The 22,199-nt window shown below is 39.1% G+C and overlaps 1 protein-coding gene across 1 annotated transcript; it reads left to right on the top strand.

The window, feature by feature from the left end:
• The first annotated feature begins 13,784 nt into the window (after positions 1-13,784).
• On the top strand, positions 13,785-20,658 carry LOC110382428 (uncharacterized). The gene is made up of 7 exons (XM_064042797.1): positions 13,785-13,859; positions 14,862-14,960; positions 17,729-17,857; positions 18,691-18,765; positions 19,172-19,239; positions 19,864-19,957; positions 20,505-20,658. The coding sequence occupies exons 1-7, from the start codon at positions 13,785-13,787 to the stop codon at positions 20,640-20,642; spliced, it is 678 nt and encodes a 225-aa protein (XP_063898867.1). The 3' UTR covers positions 20,643-20,658.
• Positions 20,659-22,199: the final 1,541 nt, after the last annotated feature.

Here is a 22,199-nt window from a genome sequence, read left to right as displayed (position 1 = left end):
TAATCAAATTAAAATTACAACGTATAGATATGGGGTAATGATCAGACCAATAAGTATTATATAACACGCAGGCTGCGGACACGGACTGCCGCGCATCACCTGTCACAAGACAGTGATCGAGCCAGCGCCGACAACCGTGCGCATCACTGACAAACGTATGACTGTCCGACGGCATAAGTTCTAGGTCTACACAGTACCACGATTGTTCTGCACAAAAAGATAAAAGTTCGGTAGCAAATGACTCACCGGGGTGCGCATTGTAGTCCCCTAACATGAACACTGACTGTACATTGTGACTGTCAATTATAGCTGTCATTTCACTAAGACACTCTGTGAATTCCACTAAGTTATCATTGGATTCGGTAGGCATATACACAGAAAATATTAAGATGGAACGATCACTGAGCTCGATTTTTATCGCGGCGAGACGCACACTATCGCACTTTACTACGGTTACCGTCGGAAACGCAACCTTTCTCCACAGTAGGGCAACTCCGCCATAGGGCCTGCCGCGTAACACTCCTGCCGCTGTATCCACTGCAGAGGTACCCGTGCAGGCGAAGTCGTTGTCTATCGTGGCCAGGTATCAAGGTCGTGCAGCATAAGCCACGTCTCCTGCAGCGCCACAACATCTGCCGAGCGACAAAGCTGCCGCACGCATTCCACTGACCTCGTCACATTTTTGCAGTTAAAACTTATCAAGTTGATATTATTCATAAATTATTCGATTTGCCTATATTCTCGCTAGTCACACGGACATTTTCCTTATCACGTTTGATAATGTTAACAAATCGACGATAGGCTACCCCCTTTGGCCAGAAGTCATCATTAAGGAAATTTATTAAGGAATGTTTTGGTACGAATATTTTGTATGATTCGTAATCCTTCGCTAACTTCATGTCCATTTTTCAATTTTAACATCCATGTTAGTTTTTTCTTTATGTAGGTATGGATATCACACACAGACACGCCCTTTGCCACATTATAAATGTACATGGGAACCTTAGTTTCCGCTGCCATAAAATTACATCCAGGCTCAGGCTCCGCTTTTCCTCGCTTCCCAACGAAACGGTTTCGAAACCTTTTGTTTTGAACACGAATCCACTGTTCACTCGGGGCCTGTGTCTTCCAATTCCCTTCTTTAACAATCTCCGCTAAGGATTTAGGCGCCATAGGGCTGGATCCATTTCTATCGACTGGTGGTGGTAGCGGCGCAGTACTGGTGGCCGGACTAGATAATGTCGGCAGCTGAGCGGGGGACAGGGGACCGCGGCCGCCGGTCGCCGCGGGGACGGCGTCAGGGCCATGCCCAGCGACCGCCTCGCGCACCGGCGCGGGCGGTAGAACGGGCGCCGACTGCGCGTGCGGAGCCGCAAGCGACTCGATCAGCTGACCAGCGACATGCGTCATCGTAGCCGTTGCTCGTCGTTCGACGGTAGACTCGCCTTGATGACTTTGACTATTACCCTCCAATATTTTATTATCGATAATAACGGTTTTTAATGCTGATTCCAACGTAGATTGTTGTTGATAACATTCACTACTGCCTTCATTGCACTCTGGCGGCAACCCGATGGGACCACTATCGCACTCAAAGTTTGCAAGTCTTGCGACATTTGCACCTCTTTTGGTGTTTACATTGCGCCATCCTGATGAAAGATTTTGCACCTCAGTTCTCAACTGGTTCATCTGTTTAACTGTAGCATAATCTTCTTTCATCATGTCGAGATCCTGCCGCAGCTTAACAATATCTTTCAGTAGCCTCGTCACGTCAACATGATCGAACAGAACCGGGGGTAACTTCTCAAGATCGCGGGCCACGAAGACGGGGATATCCTCGGAGTCGGTATCGCGAATAACACAGATGATGTCGTCTATGTTTCGAACACTTTTACCGGCCTTCCTCCTCGTTATCTTACGTTTCTTTGTCGGCAACGATTCGAACAACAGATTCTTCGCCGCTACTATTTCACTCTCAGAGAAAGCGCTCACACAGATTCTGCTAATACTTTCATCGTCCATAACAGCAATCTTATTATGGACGAAGGCCAAAACTTCGTTGATCACTACATTGCAGTTTGCACATTTAACCACAGAGGACATTTTTTAAATCCGTAATACCACACCGTCACGCACAATATCCAACCGTACGCATACGCGCGCGCGGCGTGACTGCCGTTACTAAGATGATTATTTTTTTTCAAAAAATTAAATTTCACCCAGTATAGTTTTTGCAAAATTATTGGTCCTAGTTGTTTGCCTATCTTTCATTCCATAACAATCTTATATATAAACAAAACTTATTATTAACTGAATTGGACTAACAGAAATGTACAATAGTTATTTGCACACTGAGCGACTAAGCAGCGCGATTGTATCGCAACAGTTGCGCCACTATAAAGGTGCGTTTTGAATGCTGGCTGCCAACTGGAACTGCTGTGTGCGACAGCTAGAATTCAAAAAGTACCTTTATCATGTTTAGTATTTTGTTGTTTTTGTAATAATAGTTTTTACATACTATTTTGTTGTGTCGGTGAATGCGTGTTTTTTCTAAATCGAAGTGTGCAATTTGTTATCAATTTACTTTAAGTTTTTTTTTCGGTTTTTCGGTTAAATAGGCGTGATGACAGGGTTAAAAAAATAGTGTTTCTAATTAGTCAGTCTTTTAGGTTACCAAAAAATATTTTACACGTATTTTTTATTTTCATAAAACACTAGCTGATCCCGCGAACTTCGTATCGTTTATCCTTCCCTGGACCTCTACAAACATTTTAAAACCAAAATAAGCCAAATCGGTCCAGCCATTCTCGAGTTTTAGCGAGACTAACGAACAGCAATTCATTTTTATATATAAGATAAATTAAATATATACTCAGATATAAGGCATTAAAGGTTGGCAGTGGGTCTTATGACGTCACACTTAGGTAAAATTTGTACCCAAAAGTGACGTAACACAAAATTCAATCGTGCTATATCTTCGTTGTTATTCGTTTGTGAGAGAAAAGAAAAAATACGTGTCCATTATTTTCGAGTAATCTAAAAGACGGACTAATTACTTTTTTTTACATGATTTTTTCACCACGCCTATTCTAAATGTTTTCAATCGCGCCTGCTAGGATTTTTGTCGAATGTTGCAAAGTTTGTGAACTTCCTTATTCTTAAAGCTCGCTTGTATCATAATTGTTTGTAGACGAAATGCAATAATTATTTTGTAATTACAATTATTTTTTATGTTATGAGAGCGTTTTGCGGCTGACTGTTTGTAGGTATTTAAAAATCTTCAAATTTTTTGACTAAGCTGCAGGTTTAATCACCTAACAAGCCCTAGTGTCAGAGTTTCTCAAATCCGCCTGACGGCCTCTGATGTGGAATTGTAACAACGACTGCTACTGAGTAGCATTCGGGGACGCCTTACGTGTCCTCCCAGGCACGGGGGTGTAACACCGCTAACTTCCAGACTCTGGACTGCTTTGTGAAAGTTTCTAAAACCCTCAAAACGAAAAATGCAGGTGTTCGAAGAAAATGAAAGCCTTTAGGACCCGCCCATATTTTTAGCAGAAATCTTCGATAAAAAGCTCAAGGAACCCAAACGCCTCGTTAGTTAACTGATCGTTTTGGTGACGACCACACTACGTCCTTCTCCCAGGTCTAAGCTACCTGCCCTCTAATCAGTCATTCTTGAGTTATAAGTAGTCTTGTTAACACGACTTTATTTTGTACTAGCTTCTGCCAGCGGTTTCACCCGCGTCCCGTAGCCGGATGGTGACAAAAACTATCCTAAAACCTTCTCCCGGGTCTAAGTTACCTCCCCTCTAATTTTCAGCCAAATCGGACAAGCCGTTTTCATGTTATGTCGTGACAACGGAAAGCGGGTTTCATTTTTATATATATAGATTGATAGATATCTAAAACAGTTGGTCGCTCTCGCTGTGTGCCATGTCAAGTCGCTTCCGATGCGGTCTCTCCGCGCTGTTTTTTGTATATTTTACACCCTTTTCTATATACACGAGTACATAATGTATCTTATATACTAAGTATATAACACGAAAAAAGTATTATTTCACTCATTATAATGAACAACTCTAAATAATGTCGAATAAAAGTTAGAGAGTCGTGGTGGCCTAGTGGGTAAAGAACCAACCTCTCGAGTATGCGGGTCAGGCAAGTACCAATGCAACTTCTCTAAGTTTGTATGTACTTTCTAAGTAATCTTAGACACCAATGGCTGAAAAAAAGGTGAAGGAAAACATCTTGAGGAAACCTGGACTATATAGTCTGAAATCAGCAACCCGCATTGAGCAAGCGTGGTGATTAACGCTCAATCCTTCTCCGTGTGAGAGGAGGCCACAGTTCAGCAGTGGGACGATAAAAAGGCTGTAACAGTAACAACAATAGTTAGGGAATGATAACCGACTTTCCAAAGAGGAGGTTCGTGTATACTTATGAATAAAATGCATTATGTACTTGTGTCTATATCTGCGAGGTTATGAGTAATTAGGGGAAGCAATAGAATAAAAATTACATGAAAATAAAATGTTTTGAAATCTTATAAATAAAATTAAGTTTGTTAAGAAAAAATCGACCAATGATAGCACACTTTTACTGTATTAATCAAGCAATTTTAAAAGAGTTGAAAGAAAAACGGTTTTATTCTATACTAGTTTTGTTCCCTGACTGCTCCCGCCTCGATTCCTCTACATATAGTTAGTAACTTTTTAGTTTAGTTCTTGTTAGAGTAAATTTTTAACGTGCATTTTTTCTATACGTTAAGGCTTAGCGTACGCGGCAGTGGCCCAGCAACTTTTTGTAGCGCAACTGTAGGGCGATAGTTGGGCGAGTGTTGCGCCACTGTCGCTTGTACGACTGTTAGGCTTCTTCCATGATAGTATAGCGTTTTGTTCACGCCTGGTTATGTTTTTGTATTTGTTAACTAACGGATCGACAGTTTTTCTATCAATTATTCGATGATGAATGAAATGATGAAGGAAATGTAATCTAACACTAATGGATAAGGACTTGTTACGGCCGCTTCCTATAATAAATCTGTTGATTCTATCTCTAGTAATTAGTTGATATGCAGCAGATAAGATATTAGGAACGTGTTTTAAAGTGTTTGTATTATACATAATAAGCTCATAATTGTGTCAGAGATTTTGTAAAGCAAAGAAAGCATATTGTATCGTGCTATCTTCTAACCGCTGTCGATCCAACTTTTTGTTGCTCAATATGTATTTCACTTTATATTTTAAACTCTTTATATTATATTACTTATTATTGTCTATAATCTTGCGTTGTATAACAGTTTTCACCACCTTCTAAGCTTGCATGTTGACAGCTGTCATATCTGACATTGACAAATTACAAAACCTTTTTACTCTAAAATTCAGTTTTCAAAGTGACAGTTGTCAGTGAGATCAAGTGACGTTGACATGTGTCAGCGCGGTGATGTTGACAGGTGTCGGTTGTGTCATAGTGACATTGACAGGTGTTGCTAACCGCAAAATTGTCGCGTTCCGTGGTGAGGTCGCTTTCCGTGTCCGCCAGCCATTTTACCAAAGCATTGTAATACATAGAAGTGTAATTTACTGGTGACCGATCGAGACGCTAAAAACATGGCTTTAGAACAAAGAATAACTTAGCATATAAAGTATTTTTTTAACCTCAACTTGTTGTTAAAAATCTACCATTTTAGTTTTTTTTATGTCGTCTGGCAGCCCTGTTTGAAATGTCATGTGTCAGCGTCTCGACGGTATTACAGTCCGCCTTGATGTGCTCAGTCGTTTTATTTTATTAAATGCACTGCTAATGTATTTTTTGGTTCTTTTATTTTTCATTCTCCTTGGTTAAAAATTAAGCTTTGAAGGTTTTTTATAAGTTTGCAGGCCTTTTTGCTTTAAATCGGGTCCTTTTGTGAAGCGACCCATGCATCGGCTTCTTAGGCAGCTTTTATTGAAACAATAAGAAGTAATTTTGGTTGAAAATACATAAGTTGTGACTCGAAAAAAGTTAAATTTTGCTTGGGATAATTTCGAAAATCTTAAGTGTTTTTGAAAGAAATGTTTGGCGTCTCAAATACCTACAGAAAACTGTCTACTATCCCTGGATACCTGTTTCGCTGTAGTGGGCACAATTGTATCGATGTTGGATAATGGATGTCATTAGTGTCGTGAGCCTCCAACTGGTACCCTGAGATAAAGTGCTAGACCCCATAATGCTGCAAAAACAGTCGGCCGGCAGTTGGAACACATTTTCTTTAAAGAATACATTGGTTCCAATCAGTTTTAAGTCTGTCTGATACCAGCTAAACCCGATCTTTGTAATGTGCATAGTGCGTACCTACTACCATTCATCTTCATACTGATTTACAAGCCCAACTATCGGCCGACTTAAAGTTGCACTGTGCGGGTTCTCTAAGGTTCGAAATTGCTTGCAAGTGTCGACATTTGAACGGCTTTGAGTATCATTGAAAAGTACTAGTAGCTTTAATGTTTGAAAATGATTATGAAGTATTTGTTGATGGTGGATTGCTAAAGACTATCCGTTGATTTCCGATTAGAGATTTGACATAAGCTTCATATAAATCGTGTCTTTCTATATCCAATCGCAAAATTGATGGATAGTTTAAAGAAGTCTGCAGTTAGTATCACTACATTTCTTTTTGTTTTAAATCAAAAACAAGATTTTTTAAATATAGAAATTATATGCTTTACTTCGGGGACCAGTCGCTAGCCTATTTTCGTTTGAAACCCGCATTTAGCACTAAAAGTTCGGAGTTTTGAATATATTAGAACGCTAAGACCATTTGATCTCAGGACAAGACGTAATAGACAAGACGTAATAAGTTTCTTATTTAAAATTGAAGGGCACAGGGGAAAATCATGCAATGTCACTAAAACAATGAACTGAGAAATTGTTAAATTAACATTTGCACATTGCTTGTTATTGCACTGTATTAATATTTTTGAACGAAGATTACTCTGTGACTATTCATGTTATTGCAAAGTATGTTTTGGTGTTTCGTTCTACATAATCGATAATGCATTTGTGTGTATGTTTCTAATGACACTAAAATATTTGCCACATTAAAATAAAGCGGTTTTTCGTCCTATTACAGTTGTAGCAAAGTAAATAATAAATACATTCTCAACGTGACATATATTAGCCCATACCTATTTATCCTTGAAAAGCCCTTATGCTGAGTTCTTAGCTGTTTATGACAGCGATGCTGGTGTTGCCATTTAAAAAAAAATCTCCAAGATAAACGGGAAAATTCCGTATTTCAAATTAGACATTTACCGATAAACTTTAAGAATATAATTGTATTTTAAAGGGTATACCAGTCACAAATATGTTATCCTGTCCTGAGATAAAAAGGTCTAAGTTAGTAACTATAGACAATAGAGGAAAGCTGTGTGCAATATCTAACTACCTCTGCGCTGGAGTGTTGAACACCAAGAAGAATTTATATTAACGTGTATTTATTGTATTGTAATATAGGTTTTAATTGACTAAATTGTTTTTTTCACTTGTTAAAGATGGTATTATTCGTCAAGCTTGCAATAACAAATACTGAAACGCGACTCAATTTTAAGGACTGCTCAAAAATTATTGTATATCTAAAGCACTTGAGTCAATTTAAACCATTGATGTTAAATGATAGCTGGGACCTACAGGGTCCAGATTCTCCTATGTTAATAATTGAATAGAAATTGAATCGCAATTACCTATAGTTGTAACCAAGGGCGGATCCACCGTTGTGGGCACGATGGGCATGCCCACAACCTTATTAGACTTGTGACCTCACACTTTTACGGTCTTTTGAAATCGATAGGTTGATCATAACACAAGGGAACCAAATAAGACTTTTTTTTGTTGCATTTAATTCTATGACTGCTGTTTACTAATTCAAGGTCACCATTTTTTTTTTCTAACAGCTTTAGTTTTTGAGGTACTTTTGTGTCCCAAAACTCAAAAAATTCGCGGCTTCTTCACTTTGCGGTAATTTGAGTCCAATGTCGAAAACGTTCGTTTAAGTTAAAATTTAAAAGTAGAAGAGGATAGCACCCCCATAACGCCCTCTTTCAGCACTTTCTGGTTAAGAAGAAGCGGTGAAGAACAAACTTCCGAGCACCACAGCTGTCTATTACCATACAATTATTATTACAAGGCACTATTTTAAATTTTTTAGTTGTTTTGGTACTGTTTTGTTCCAAAACTCAAAAAAATTTCGCGCTCGCTACGCTTGCAGTTTTTTTCCTCAAAAGTTACTTGTTTGGGTGATTTCGTGTTCCAAGATTACAAAATTTTGCGCTCGCTAAGTTCACAGCTTCTTAATTACACAGTACTTTTTTTATAATTTCTTTAGATAATTTGTGGCACAGAACTGAAAAATTTTGCGCTCGTTTCGCTCGCGCAACTATATACGCTTATATTTTGCGTCTTCGCTTTTGGTTTTATAACTTCGTACCTACAACAAAATCTAAAAAATTTCCGGCTTGCTACGCTCGCGCAAAAAAAAAACTACTCACAATCTTTCCATACATAGGGGTGCTTTAGCAATGATTGCTCCTGGTATATTTTTTAAATCGGGTCCGACTTCCTGCTAAGTTTATTTTCTTTCCTAAAGCCAAAGTCCTGATGCTCAGAAAAAAGAAAATTGTTTAATTCACAAGTTCATAAACGACTTGCATGATTGTTAATGAGCATGTTCATGCTCCGATTTGTAGGTACTTAGCCGATTTTCTAGTAGCTGTGACCACAACCTTTTTTGAGGGCTGGATCCGCGCTTGGTTGTAACCATATCGGGCATTCTGCTACTAATATAAGACCAATCGTATTCCAACGACATTCGATTGGTTTGCGATTGGTCTGCCTTTTTAGTGATTTTGGTCTATACGGTAGTTTGCTCTACAATCATATTGCAATCATAAATTTTGCAGACAAAATAATTCATATTAAATTACAGTAAAGGATAAAAACATTTATTTTAAAGAAAAAATAGCGGAATGCCACATACGCTTCAATCGTAATTGAGTCGTGATTGGATCTCAGTCGAATGTGAATCGTATGTCGCTTAAGTAAAATTAAGAGAATCGGGCCCCGCGCTCTCCGAAACACAGTCATTGGTGTCCAAGATGTACTTAGAAAGTACATACAAACTTAGAAAAGTTGCATTGGTACTTGCCTGACTGAGAATCGAACACACTCATACTTGAGAGGTTGGTTCTTTACCCACTAGGCCACGACGACTTGAAACTGAGTAACGTTTCAGTATTTCGTGGTAAGTCGAATTCATATAGTCATTGACGTTTTTGAAATGTTAAATAACAAAATTCTTTTTGAACGAACCAAGAGCTATAAAAATAAAACTAAAAATGGCTATAATATTTCGAGTCAATGTTGTTGCATTTCAATACTTAAAAAAATACACTTTTGTTACATTTAATAGATGCACTTTTAATTCTGTATTGTATGTGTGGTTGGCATCAAAGGGATATAATGAGAAAAATAATAAAATACTTACAGATACCAAATTGTGTTGTGAAAGAATAAATATGGTTTGTTTACATAGTCAAATTCATGATAAATGGATTTTTTATGAATTATATAAGTCATAATTATAAAAACAATTAGTATGTATGTATGTATTCTCCCTTTGAGTAAGATTTATTTTTATTTCGATGCATATAAACCAATGATGCTAACTCCACAAAAAAGTAAGTTCAAAACTTTATACAATTTTAAAAATAAAATAGTTTACAAAAAATAAACGAATAAAACGCAATAAATACAATAAAAACATCCTCCGAATTTAAAACTGTGCATTATATTTTTAAACAGTGCTACCAACATTATGGTGCGTCTACACGGTGCATGTAGCTGGAGCAAGTTAACATGCGCAAGTGACAAGAGCACGCGGGTGGGTATTTTGCTTTGGTACATGCGCGAGTCGCTGGACTCGCGCGTTTTTCAAATGCATGTAACCTGCGCATGTGCCTCAACTTGCGCAAGCTACTGGCACCGTGTAGACTCACCCTAAAGGTGTCTACACACCAAAGCCGCTGATGCCGGCGGCACAGCCCGGCGGCCCAACCCGCCGGCCGTATTTTGTACAATCATGCCGCCGGCTTTCATAGAGTATTTGACAATTACTAGAACACCACATGCCGCGGCAGTCGTGCCGCCGGGCTGTGCCGCCGGGTCAGCGGCTTTGGTGTGTAGACCGCTTTACATTAGTTTTTAATGGCGGCTTCTGTGTTACCAGTTTTTAAATAATGTACGAATTTGGTAATATTTTTGTGTGTTGTACTTTGCTTGCTTGGGAGGTTAAGGATGGTAATCGGTGGATGGCTTAGCACTGTGACGGTTTGGAACTGGACTGCGGCCTGGTACCACACTACTGCAAATAAAGTCATTTTGAATAGCGAGTTTTTCGTTTTATTTTGTAGTTTTAATACCTCCTTACTAGCTTCGATCCTTGTGGCCGTTTTCCGAGGAAACTACTTCGTCATCATAGGCCTTTTTATAGCCCCACGTGTGTGCTGTGTCTTCCTCTCACACAGAGAGGATTGGGCGTTAATATCACCACACTTTGAGATGTTTTCCTTCGCCTTTAATCAGCCATTGCTGTCCAAGATACACTTAGAAAGTACATACAAACTTAGAAAAATTGCATTAGTACTTGCCTGACCTTTAATCGAACCCAAGTGAGCTTAAGAGAGTTGTGCTTAAAACACAAAAAAAGTTGTTCCACTAGGCCACCACGAGTTTTTAATCAGTCCATATGAAATCAAACTGATTGAAAGCTAATCTTGATCATTGATTTATCATTGATACAAGTTATTTCCTCTTTAAGCCAGCAGCAGATTGTTAATCTATTTCCATTGAATCGTAGACAGAGGTAAGAATTAATACTAAGTACTAATCTATATACTATACTAATAAAGTAAAAAGAAAATATATTTTGAATGGATCTGAAACTACCAAACCGAGTGGAAAAATCAAAGTCAAAATATTTATTTGCATGGAAAATAGTTTCACTGCAGGGAAGCTACATTATCCCGAGTAACGTAGGCTATATTTTATCCGAGAACAGGCAAAACAACTAAGTAGTCAATACAATAATAAAGCTACAACAACCCTTCACAAAAGCTTATTAAATAGTTCTTTACAAGAACCACCCCTTTCACAGCACTTACAACTGCTTTCACGACTATATTTTCAGTTTTTCTTTCATGTTTATTCAGTACGAGTTTGGCCGTGAAGGGGTGAGCGCGCGTCGTGTGCGCGAACGTTTTTACGTAAATAAATATTTTTTGTATGAAGTGGTGTTTTTAAAATAGTTTATGTTTTTGAAATTGAAAGATTAGGTATGTATTTTTAAATTATTTTACATTGTTTAAATATTTAGTTGTCGTAATAATTAAAAGTAAGCAAAAACTTAAATAATTTGATTTTTCAGAATATTTTTGTAGAAGCTGAAGAGTTTGTTCAAAAATCACAAGGTAGCCAAAATATATATGTATAGAGATCTACTTTGAATTAATAATATCAGCAAGATTTTTTTGAGACAAATCGACTAGCCGTTTTCCCGCGGTTTCACCCACGTCCCATGGGTACTAACAGCTTTTACCGAAATAAAATAAAGCCTATGGCTACTCGCAAATAATGTAGCTTTCTTATGGTAAATCGGTTCAGTAGTTTTAGAGTTTATCCATTACAAACAAAAGTAAAAATTCTTCTTCATAATATTAGTAGAGGAACAGCTAGTACGCAATATTATAGTCTGTAATTTTCAGTCCCCCTCGGGAACTGAAGCCTGGCTTATATTTAATTCAATTGTAAATTCCTAGTACGGCGGTCACTCAACTCAATTTCAACCAATTACGCTAGAATTATGCAATAGCGAGGTAATTTCACCACCAATGCGATTTATTGTTACTTTGTCTGTTTACCTATTACCTAGGTACCGCTTCTCGGAAAAAATATAAAGTTATTGAATTTAATACATATAGGTAATAGGTTTTCCTGTTGTTTCACCCGCGTCCCGTGGGAACTACTGGCCGTACCGGGATCTAGACACACGGCAGTGTGTCCGCCAAGTTCGAGCAAAAAAAGCGACACACCGGCCGTGGGTTATATTACGCGAACCATTTCGGGCCAAATTCGACCCCCCTATAACTCAAAATCGATTTTATTTACGCATACCAAATTTCTAGTATCTGTTGAGGTATCCTCACTTATCTAAAATACAAAATTTCATTAATATACCTATTGTAGGTCTTGAGATATTGACGTCAGAAAATCGCTATTTTTACTATACACTCACTGACTGACTGACTGACTGACTGACTGACTCACTCATCAAAAACCTAGACCACTTCCAGTGGTCGTATTGACTTGAAATTTGGCATGGAGGTAGGTCTTTATGTCAAGGTAAAGGGAAAAATCTGAAAATGGCCAAGTGTGAGTCGGTTTCAAAATAATGAAGGGGTATAAATTTACACCGGGTTATACCCGGTGTAAATTTATACAGTAGTAGCAGTTTTACATAGTAGCATCATTAAAAAGTAACTATTTTGAACTGAGGTATATGTAACTATGGAACTTGGTACTTATTCAGATCTCACTTCTTTTATAGGCGAAGCATTCCCATATTATCGAACTTGGCAGTCTTTCACATTATTGTTTTGGGTGGGATAAAATATAACCTATGTTACTCGGGAAGAGTGTACGTAAAAGTTTTTTTTTTTAATAGAATTTAAAGAAATTTTGAGTGCAAGCAAAAAAGGTTTCCTCTTTATTATTAGTGTAGATTACCCTATCCTATCGATATATACCTTTATAAAAATATTGAAATCAAAATCAAAAGTCATTTATTCAAAGTAGGCTGAAAATCAGCACTATTCGAACGTCAAAATTACAAAAGACATGACCTGTTAATACATAGGTACCTATGATTTGGCTTGGGGTTTACAGAAATATAAATTTTTCAGATTTTGGGTTGCCCGGGTAGCTGGGTTGAGGAGGTCAGATAGGCAGTCGCTCCTTGTGGCACACTGGTACTCAGCTACATCCGGTTAGAATGGAAGCCGACCCCAACATAGTTGGGAAAAGGCTAGGCAAATGATGGTCCTATAACCGAAGAATACTCATTCATTCATCATCCTCCGAGCCTTTTTCCCAACTATGTTGGGGTCGGCTTCCAATCTAAATGGATGTAACTGAGTACCAGTGCTTTACAAAGAGCGACTCCTGCCCTATCTGACCCCCTAAACCCAGATACCCGGGCAACCCAGTACTCCTTGGTTAGACTGGTGTCAGACTTACTGGCTTCTGACTACCCGAATACTATTCTGTAGTAAACAATGACACATAACGTCCTACATTTCTTAATGATATTTGTGTATCTAAATGACATTACAATAGTTGGATAACTGGGTTAAACTTGATACAGCTATTAGGGGATATTTACCATTCATTTCAGTGGACAATTTGTTCCTATTTTGGAAATTACTGAAGCAATTTTGGTAATCTACACTATAATATAATAAAGAGGAAATATTTTTTGGGTTGTATCTTCAAAGTTTCGAAAGTTCTGAACCGATTTGAAAAATTCTTTCTCTGTTGGAAAGCTAGACTATCTCCGGTGAACATAGGCTATATTTTATCCGGGGAAACCACGGAAAAATTGCTATCTTTTATAACAAACTCTTCAGCTTTATCGTATTAGTGTCTATTACATTTTTTAAATTGTTTATTTTTCTGTAAATTTCAGCAGTAAAATGAGTAACAAGGGAACAAGTAAAACTTCTAAGGTTGCTGCGTGGATACTGTGGATAGTCAACTTCATTGTTATGGTAAGTTCCACAAATTTTATTTAAATTGAATTAAGTAGCTTTCGCCAGCGGTTTTACCTACACACATTAAAATCCTTCCCCTATGGCCTAAATACAAATGGGCTATCTAATCTAACCCTGAAAGAATTTTTCAAATAGGTCCAGTAAATATTTATTTATGTGTTTTGATTTAAAGAAAGCTTACAGACTAATTACACCAATTATTTAACAAAGTATATAAAAACAATTGCTAATGACAAGCTTCCACATGTTTACAGATATTTAGTACATATTTTAACAAACAAACGTTTATTTATTAACATTTTCCCGCTCAAACAAACAAATTAAACTCTGTCAGCTTTATGAAAAGTTGACCATCAAACTATTATTTAAACAATTTGCAAAAGATTTACAAAATTCCTCCATTTCTTCCGATGTTATCAATCGCCCAAGGCGCCAATGTTATGTTAATATATTCCTTCAGCCCTGAATGCCATTGCCAATGCCTAGCCTTGATATAAACCTTGGCTAAATAACCTAAACTATTGACCTTAGTTTTAACTGGATTCCCAAATTACTAACTTTAGGTTTTTACACGTTGTTTTAATAATGGTTTGATAGGTTAACCACTTCTGTGTACGAGGTCTCGGGTTCAATTTTCTGGTCGGGCCGAAATAGCTTTGTGGTTTAATAGATTAACCACTTCTGTGTACGAGGTCTCGGGTTCCAGGGACGGGCCGAAAGCGCTTTGCGGATTTTAGAAACTTTCACAAAGCAGCCCGTAGTCTGGTAGTTGGTGATTGATTCACCCTTGCATCGGAGAGCACGTTAATGTCGGTCCTGCGCCTGATACGCAGAGAGTGAAGGAATAGTGAGTGCACCTTGTCTGCGCAAATGCTCGTGCACTATAATATATCCTGTGCAGCTGGCTAATCTCCTTATATGAGAACAGCCGCCCTGGCCGACAATCGGCCTTGGAGGCCATGATTAGAATTTCATGTTTTTTTTCTTATGTTGTTACAGGTGACCTGCATACTAATAATGACATTGGGTTTGTGGATAATCTCGTCTCCTGGGTCCCTATCAACAGTTATAGACTTCACCGGCAATGCCACTATAAAGGTAAGAGCAATTCATCAAATTACGATCACAGGTTAAGCATCCCTTGGCTCGATTGGTCCATGGATGGGAGACCATCTAGTAATGACGAGATGAAGGCACGTTAAACTATGGGTCCCGGCTGTCATTTGAACATCTTTGGCAGTCGTTACGGGTAGTAAGCCAGTAAGTCTGACAACCAGTCTTATATGGAGTTTTCGGGTTGCCCGGGTAACTCGGTTGAGGAGTTCAGATGGGCAGTCGCTCTTTATAAAGCTCTGGTACTCAGCTGCATCCGGTTAGACTGGAAACTGACCCCAACATAGTTGGGAAAAGGCTCGGCAAATGATGATTCAAAACGGAGACCCACTCGTTGGGACCGTTTAACTAGCGTCACGTTTCGAAAAAGCTTTTATAAGCCTATTTAAAACTAAAAAGAATGACTTTGGGTTTAAATCAGTCAATAATTTCTGGTTACCAATTTGTGTAACAAAGTTGACAAAAAATCTTGGTTCACATCATAGTTTTCAGTCGGTCTGATACCGGCTAAATACCTGATTATACAGGTACATTCATTTTCATAAACAATTTTATTTGAGCCCAAAAAAACTATCGGCTGTCTAAAAAGTCAAGTGCGGGTATTTTAATTCCTGGTTAACAATTCACCCAAAGATTAAGTTCACAAACAAGTGAAATGATACCGTGTGGTATGTCATTTTAATATTGTATGGCGTGCCCTAGATAGTCGGCGCCGATCCATATATTATTCATGCACTTTGCTTGTCCTATCACGATACCATTGTCATTCGACACGCTATTTATATTCTAGCTTTATGGTTTTGTTTTGTGCAAAATTTATAGCGATATTCGCTTTTTTGACACGAAGAAAAACGCTGAGTATGAACGTGGACGGATATAGTGGTAGACGACGACCAAAGAAACGATGGATGGATTGTGTGAAAGCCGATATGGTAAGAAATAATGTTACTTGTGAGATGACGGCAGATGCCGTCAAAGGTTGGAAAGGGAAAATATGTTTCGCTGATCCCAAGTAAAATTGGGATAAGGGCAGGAGGATGATGATGAAGAAAAGCTAAGTTAAAGCCGCGCGGATCTATCGATTATAAGCGCTTGGTGCAATCGGTCTGTGGATGACCATCTTGTCATGACGAGTTCTCCCGTATTTCCTGTATACAAACCGTAGGTCCTGGCTTTCATTTGAACATCTTTGGCAGGAGTTGACGGGTATTGGGCTATTGGGTTGCTCGGGTAACTGGGTTGACAAGGTCAGATAGGCAGTCGCTCCTTGCAAAACACTGGTACTTAGCTGCATTCCAGTGGAAGCCGACTCCAACATATTTGGGAAAAGGCACATAATTACTGCAGACATCCCTTATCAAATACTAATCAAATACAAGCTCCTTCTTTGTTAGTCGGTTTAAAGAGCGTACCTACCATTTTCGAAGTCGGTTTAAAAATTGTTTACCACATAAGCATTATGCCATTTATAGTATAACAGATAGTATAACAGATAGAAACACGACACGATCAGAATCGCCATATTCAGGTCATGTGGTAATTATTGTACAATAGCTTCCGAAGTAGGTCGGCAGTGGCTAGCTAAAGTTTTGTAGGACAAAATGTGTGAATGACAGATTGAGGGGGAAAGAGCATACATGTTGAGGGTAGCGTGGAAATAGAGAAGTTTTTCGGCGATTTTTGGTTGTTAAATCCTGGTGTTTAGTTTTTATGTTGCTGGCACATTTATGATTAGGTATAATGCAATTCCATGTTGCAGTAATTGAAAAAGACCTTTATTCAAATGAGTCTGAAAATCAGCACGTTTATTAAATTCATCTAATATTCTAATATAACTAAGAGGCAGCTTTTTCTGTTTGTTTGTTCGTACCCTAAACCTCCGAACCAGCTCGTTTTGAAAAATTCTTTCGCTTTTGGAAAGCTACACTCTTCCCGAGTAACATATGCTATATTTTATCCCGGTACGGAAAGTAGTTCCCACAGGACACGGGTGAAAACGCAGAAAAAAGGGCTTGTACGTGTAGATATAAGTAGCCGATCTTTTGTAACGTAAAGTTATTTTTATCCAGTAGTTCTAAGCGCTTGTCACGGCGTGGTACCGCGTGGTACGGTGGGGGGGTCACGGTGGTATGACGTGATGTGACGTAATTATGTCTTGATTATCAAGCGATTTCAAATTAATCCCTATTTTTGTAAAGCTAAGAAATCTTTTTATTTTGGTTAGGTCAGTTAAGACGGGAGCAAGATATTCTAAGGTTTATTTTGAATGCTAGCTGCCGACTGCAACTGCCTACCGCATGTGCAGCGACTGCATGAAATCGTTCGATATGAGAAGTCGGCTGCACAGACCTGCAGCTGCCGCTTCGATCCAAATCGGTTTGGCTTGGACGCCATTATTAATATTATTGGAAAAGTTAGTAGGTACGTCTACGGACATCTGCCTACCCTTTTCCCAGCCATGCTGGGGTCGGCTGCCAGTCTAGCTGGATGCAGCTGAGTACCAGTGTTTCACAAGAAGCGACTGCCTATCTGACCTCCTCAACCCGGTTACCCGGACAACTCAATACCCCTTGGTAAAACTGGTTGTCAGACTTTTTGACGTCTGACTACACATAACGACTGACAAAGATGTTCAATGACAGCCGGGACCTACAGTTTAACTCTTGCTCTTGCCATCCGAAACACGATTAGACGCCATTATTCATATTATTGGAAAAGCTAGTACATTATTATCTATTTTTTTTTGTTCTCAGGCTCTGTTGCAAGATATGCTGTCACTACAAGTAGGGATAGCAGTGACGGCGGTCGCCATATTTGTGTTCTGCATCAGTTTTATGGGGTTCTACGGAGCTATCACCAAGTCACCATTCTTGCTGTTTATGGTAAGTAAATGCAGTTTCCTATTAATATCATAAATAACAAAATAGATATTGAATTATTTTTGCGTTTATAATGTGATGATGATGTCCTCCAAACCGATTGTGCTGGTTGTGTTCTCATATAAGGAGATCAGCCAGCTGCGCAGGACATATTATAGTGCACGAGCATTTGCGCAGACACAGGTGCACTCACTATTCCTTCACTCAACAATCCGACACCACCGGAGAGAGATCACAAGCACCACCGACATTAACGTGCTCTCCGATGCACGGGTGAATCACTCATCAACTTTCTGACTCTGAGCTGCTTCGTGAAAGTTTCTGAACCTAGCGATTTTGACCCGTCTTGAAAATTGAACCCGAGACCGCAGCGCTATGGGATAGTTAGACCTACGAGGTACTTTAAATTGTATCATCATCCTCCGAATCTTTTTCCCAACCATGTTGGGGTCGGCTTCCAGTCTAACCGGATTCAGCTGAGTACAAGTGCTTTACAAGAAGCGACTGATTATCTGACCTCGTCAACCCAGTTACCCGGGCAACCTGATACCCCTTGGTTAGACTGGTGTCAGACTTACTGGCACTTTAAATTGTAATGTATCCGTAAATATTAAGGACTAGCTTCTGCCAGCGGTTTCACCCGCATCCCGTGGGAACTACTTTCCGTACCGGGATAAAAAGTAGCCTATAACCTTCCTCGATAAATGGGCTATCTAACACTGAAAGAAATTTTCAAATCGGACCAGTAGTTCCTGAGATTAGCGCGTTCAAACAAACAAACAAACTCTTCAGCTTTATAATATTAGTAAGGATTGTATCGTGTTTGTCTGTTTCAGTATTCAGCACTAGTCCTCCTACTCTTATTGTTGGAATGCGCTCTCCTTTACTATTTCTCAAGCAATCTTGTAGAGGTAAGTTAATTCTGTCAATAAATGTAATTTATTAAGTTATGGGCACGAGGTCTCGGGTTCGATTCCCGGGACAGGTCAAAATCGCTTTGTGGATTTTAAAATCTGTCACATAGCAGCCCTGAGCCTTTAACTCTCTCTCGGGGGTCTTATACCCCCGTGCCTGGAAGGGCTTGTAAAGTGTCCCCGAATGCTACTCAGTAGCAGTCGTTGTTACAATTCCACGTCAGAGGCCGTCAGGCGGATTTGTGAAAACTCTGACACCTGGCCTGTTAGGTGATTAAACCTGCCGCTCACTCGGTAAGAAAACCGAATTAATCGAGGTACTGTGTTATTATTTAGTTAATACATGACCTAAAACTGCTAGTCTGGAAGAATTTAAAAATAAACTAAATTGTAATGATTACAGAAAGGCTTACAAGATGATGGACTATGGACGCACGCCATGAGGCTTGCCTTCAAATGCTGTGAACACAAGTAAGTTTTACTTAAAAACATCATTTACTCTAACTTAGCTGCAAAACAGCACGAAATTAACAAAAGACAGTGTGTTATTGCTGGGAAGAAGAAGTGGCGCAACAAACTCCCCAGCACACATGTCTGAAGCCCGATTCTCCTAATTTTACTTAAGCGACATACGATTCACATTCGACTGCGATCCAATCACGACTCGATTACGATTGAAGCGTATGTGGCATACCGCTATTTTTTCTTTGAAATAAACGTTTTTATCCTTTTCTGTCATTCAATAATGAATCATTTTGTCTGCAAATGATTTACGATTGCAATATGATTGTACAGCAAACTACCGTGTAGACCAAATGGCAGACCAATCGCAAACCAATCGAATTTCATTGGAATACGATTGGTCTTATATTAGAAGCAGAATGCCTGATATGGTTAAAACTGCTATTGCGATCATATTGCGATTCGATTTCTATTCGATTTTAAAAGTAACGCTCAAAGTTTTTTCTAATAGTTTTGCTGTTACTTTAGCCTTGAAAAAACGAATTTGGCCGTTATTTTTACTTTAAACATTGCTTTGACTTTTACTTTTGATGAAGAAACTGGCGGTATTAATCGTTTTCTCAATTGTTTTAGCGCTACAATACCTGATGTTAAGAAACCCCCTTGGTCCTGCTGTGGTCCCGAAACCTACCCTGACAATTGCACAGCAACCATGATTGTCAAAAAGGTATGGTATCTTCATCATCAGCTTTGTATCGTCCCACTGCTAAGCTGCGGCCTCCTCTCACACAGAGACCACATGCAAGAGATGCGGGTTGCTGATTTCATACTTTATCTAGTCGAGTTTCCTCGAACAGTGCGAGATAGTTGATAGTTTGTTTGGGCTCAAGATCCCTACTAATATTATAAATGCGAAAGTAACTCTGTCTGTCTGTTACGCTTTCACTGATCGCTTTCGCTGATTTTAATATTTGGTACAGAGATAGAGTTGACCTTGGAAAGAACATAAGATAGTTTTTATCCCGGACTTTTGAAGAATTCTCTTGAACTCTACGCGGGCGAAGCCGCGGGCGGAAGCTAGTTAAGTATAAAGATGGTAATACACACATCAGGCATTTGGCCGGTATCAGACCGACTGAAAACTTTGAATGGATTCATGAGTTTCTTTTAAAAAAATTGCCCTCCATCGGGTCGACTAATGGCCGACTTTAGTTTAGTTTGCAGTGTTCATAGAAGTCAGTATTTTGATGTCAAAAAGTTTTTTTCTTTTTCAGGATTGCCAATCATCCATAGTGAGTTGGCTGGAACGCTACCAGTTGCCAATATACACATCTTTAGCATTAATCCACGTGATATTGTCGTCCTGCTCTATCGTACGACGATCCTGTCATGCGTCTCGCTCTTACAGCTAGCGTTCGCTGCGGCGCGTCAGCGGTGAGTTTCTGTCTCTTTTAACCGACTTACCAAAAAAGAGGTTGTCAATTCTGAGGTTTATACTCTCTTATGTTTGTTTGGGCCGTAGTTTACCATCCGATTTGAGCAATTCCTTTTTTTAAAAAGGCATCATCTGTCTAACCTTTTCCCAACTATGTTGGGGTGGGTTTCCAGTCTAACAGGATGCAGCTGAGAACCAGTGTGCCACAAGGAGCGACTGCCTATCTTACCTCCTCAACCCAGTTACCCAGCAACCTAATACCCTGACTGGTTGTGAAACTTAGTGGCTTCTGACTACCCTTAAAGACTGCCACATATGTTCAAATTAATATAGTTTTTTTTTTAAATATCTAAAAAAGTAAAAACTGATTTATTTCAGAATCCACAGGCGTAATAAAAACTAAAAATCTGATTTCTTTTGCAGCATCGCCAAACCCTGATCCTCCCGAAGGTGCAAGAGTACGAGCTGGTTGGAGCAGCCGCGTGGCTCCCACAGTAGAACCTTCCAGCGAGGATGTCATCATGCTGGTGGTCGGCAGAGCTAGGATAGGATGGGTAGACAAGTAGGGTAGGCTGGGTAGATAGGCGGCTGAGTTGGGTGAAAAGTGAGGATTTAGAATGAGTAAGCGTGACTTTTTTTTTAACGACGTCAAAAATCATCAAATGACCCCTCCCGCTGTGGGTTAGCAGCGGCGAGGGAGTGTCAGACTCTTACTGACTAAAAACCGTCGTGGTCCGTCGTAGGCCTTTCATGTGCCAGGGCCGCGGTATCTCTTTCGAACAACCCGCAGCCCAGCGCGCCGTCTTCGCAAGGCAAGTAACAGCTCGAATTTGTCACCAAGTAAAAGTAAATGTGGCAAAGTTGAGTTCTGTGTGGCTAAGTTAGGTAAGACAAGAATGTAAAACAGTATCAAAACTAATACATTAAGTAGATGTATTTAAATTCTAGGTACTTTCGTCATAAATGACTCTTTACTATTGACATTCGTGTGTATGTATACTCTATGGCGAATTGCAAGTTACAGGAGTCAGCATGTGTAAAGCATCTGACCAGTTGAAAGTGAAATGGACTGCCGGCACTTTTACTTGTTAGACGGGACGGAAAGAACGTTGATTAAGCGTCGGCCTTGCCTATGTGATAAATGGCTTGTGTGGCTTTGTAACGTATTTACGGATGCACTATGTTAGATAAAATATGGACTTTCCGGTTTCCCAAAGTCTGGATGTAGCTAGTATCAATGAAAGCGACTGCCTATCTGACCTCCTCAACCCAGTTCAATAAGACTGGTGTCAGGCTTACTGGCTTCTATAACGACTGCCAAGGATGTTCAATGAAATGAAAATATTGTTATTTATTAATCTACTTTTGAAAATAATGTCAATTGTTGTTAGTTGTTCGAATTCTCGTGAACTGTATTTAAAGTTTATCGATAGACTTCCTGACTTTATTGTATTAACTTTTGATATCCATTCAGTTAAATTTCTTTTGTCTTATTTACAGGACAAAACATTAGGGAGAGATTATTTTAGGAGTA

This window comes from Helicoverpa armigera, chromosome 30 (assembly GCF_030705265.1).
Source record: "Helicoverpa armigera isolate CAAS_96S chromosome 30, ASM3070526v1, whole genome shotgun sequence".
NCBI classification, from domain to species: domain Eukaryota; kingdom Metazoa; phylum Arthropoda; class Insecta; order Lepidoptera; family Noctuidae; genus Helicoverpa; species Helicoverpa armigera.
The sequence above is the reverse complement of the archived record's forward strand: the minus strand, read 5'-3'. Positions and strand labels throughout refer to the sequence as shown.

Excerpts from the sequence above, each read along its gene's own strand:
- LOC110382428 (XM_064042797.1), top strand. The coding sequence starts at position 13,785 with ATGAGTAACAAGGGAACAAGTAAAACTTCTAAGGTTGCTGCGTGGATA. Across the intron at positions 14,961-17,728 it reads CCGGCAATGCCACTATAAAG|GCTCTGTTGCAAGATATGCT; the intron begins GTAAGAGCAATT and ends TTTTGTTCTCAG. Across the intron at positions 19,958-20,504 it reads CAACCATGATTGTCAAAAAG|GATTGCCAATCATCCATAGT; the intron begins GTATGGTATCTT and ends TTTCTTTTTCAG.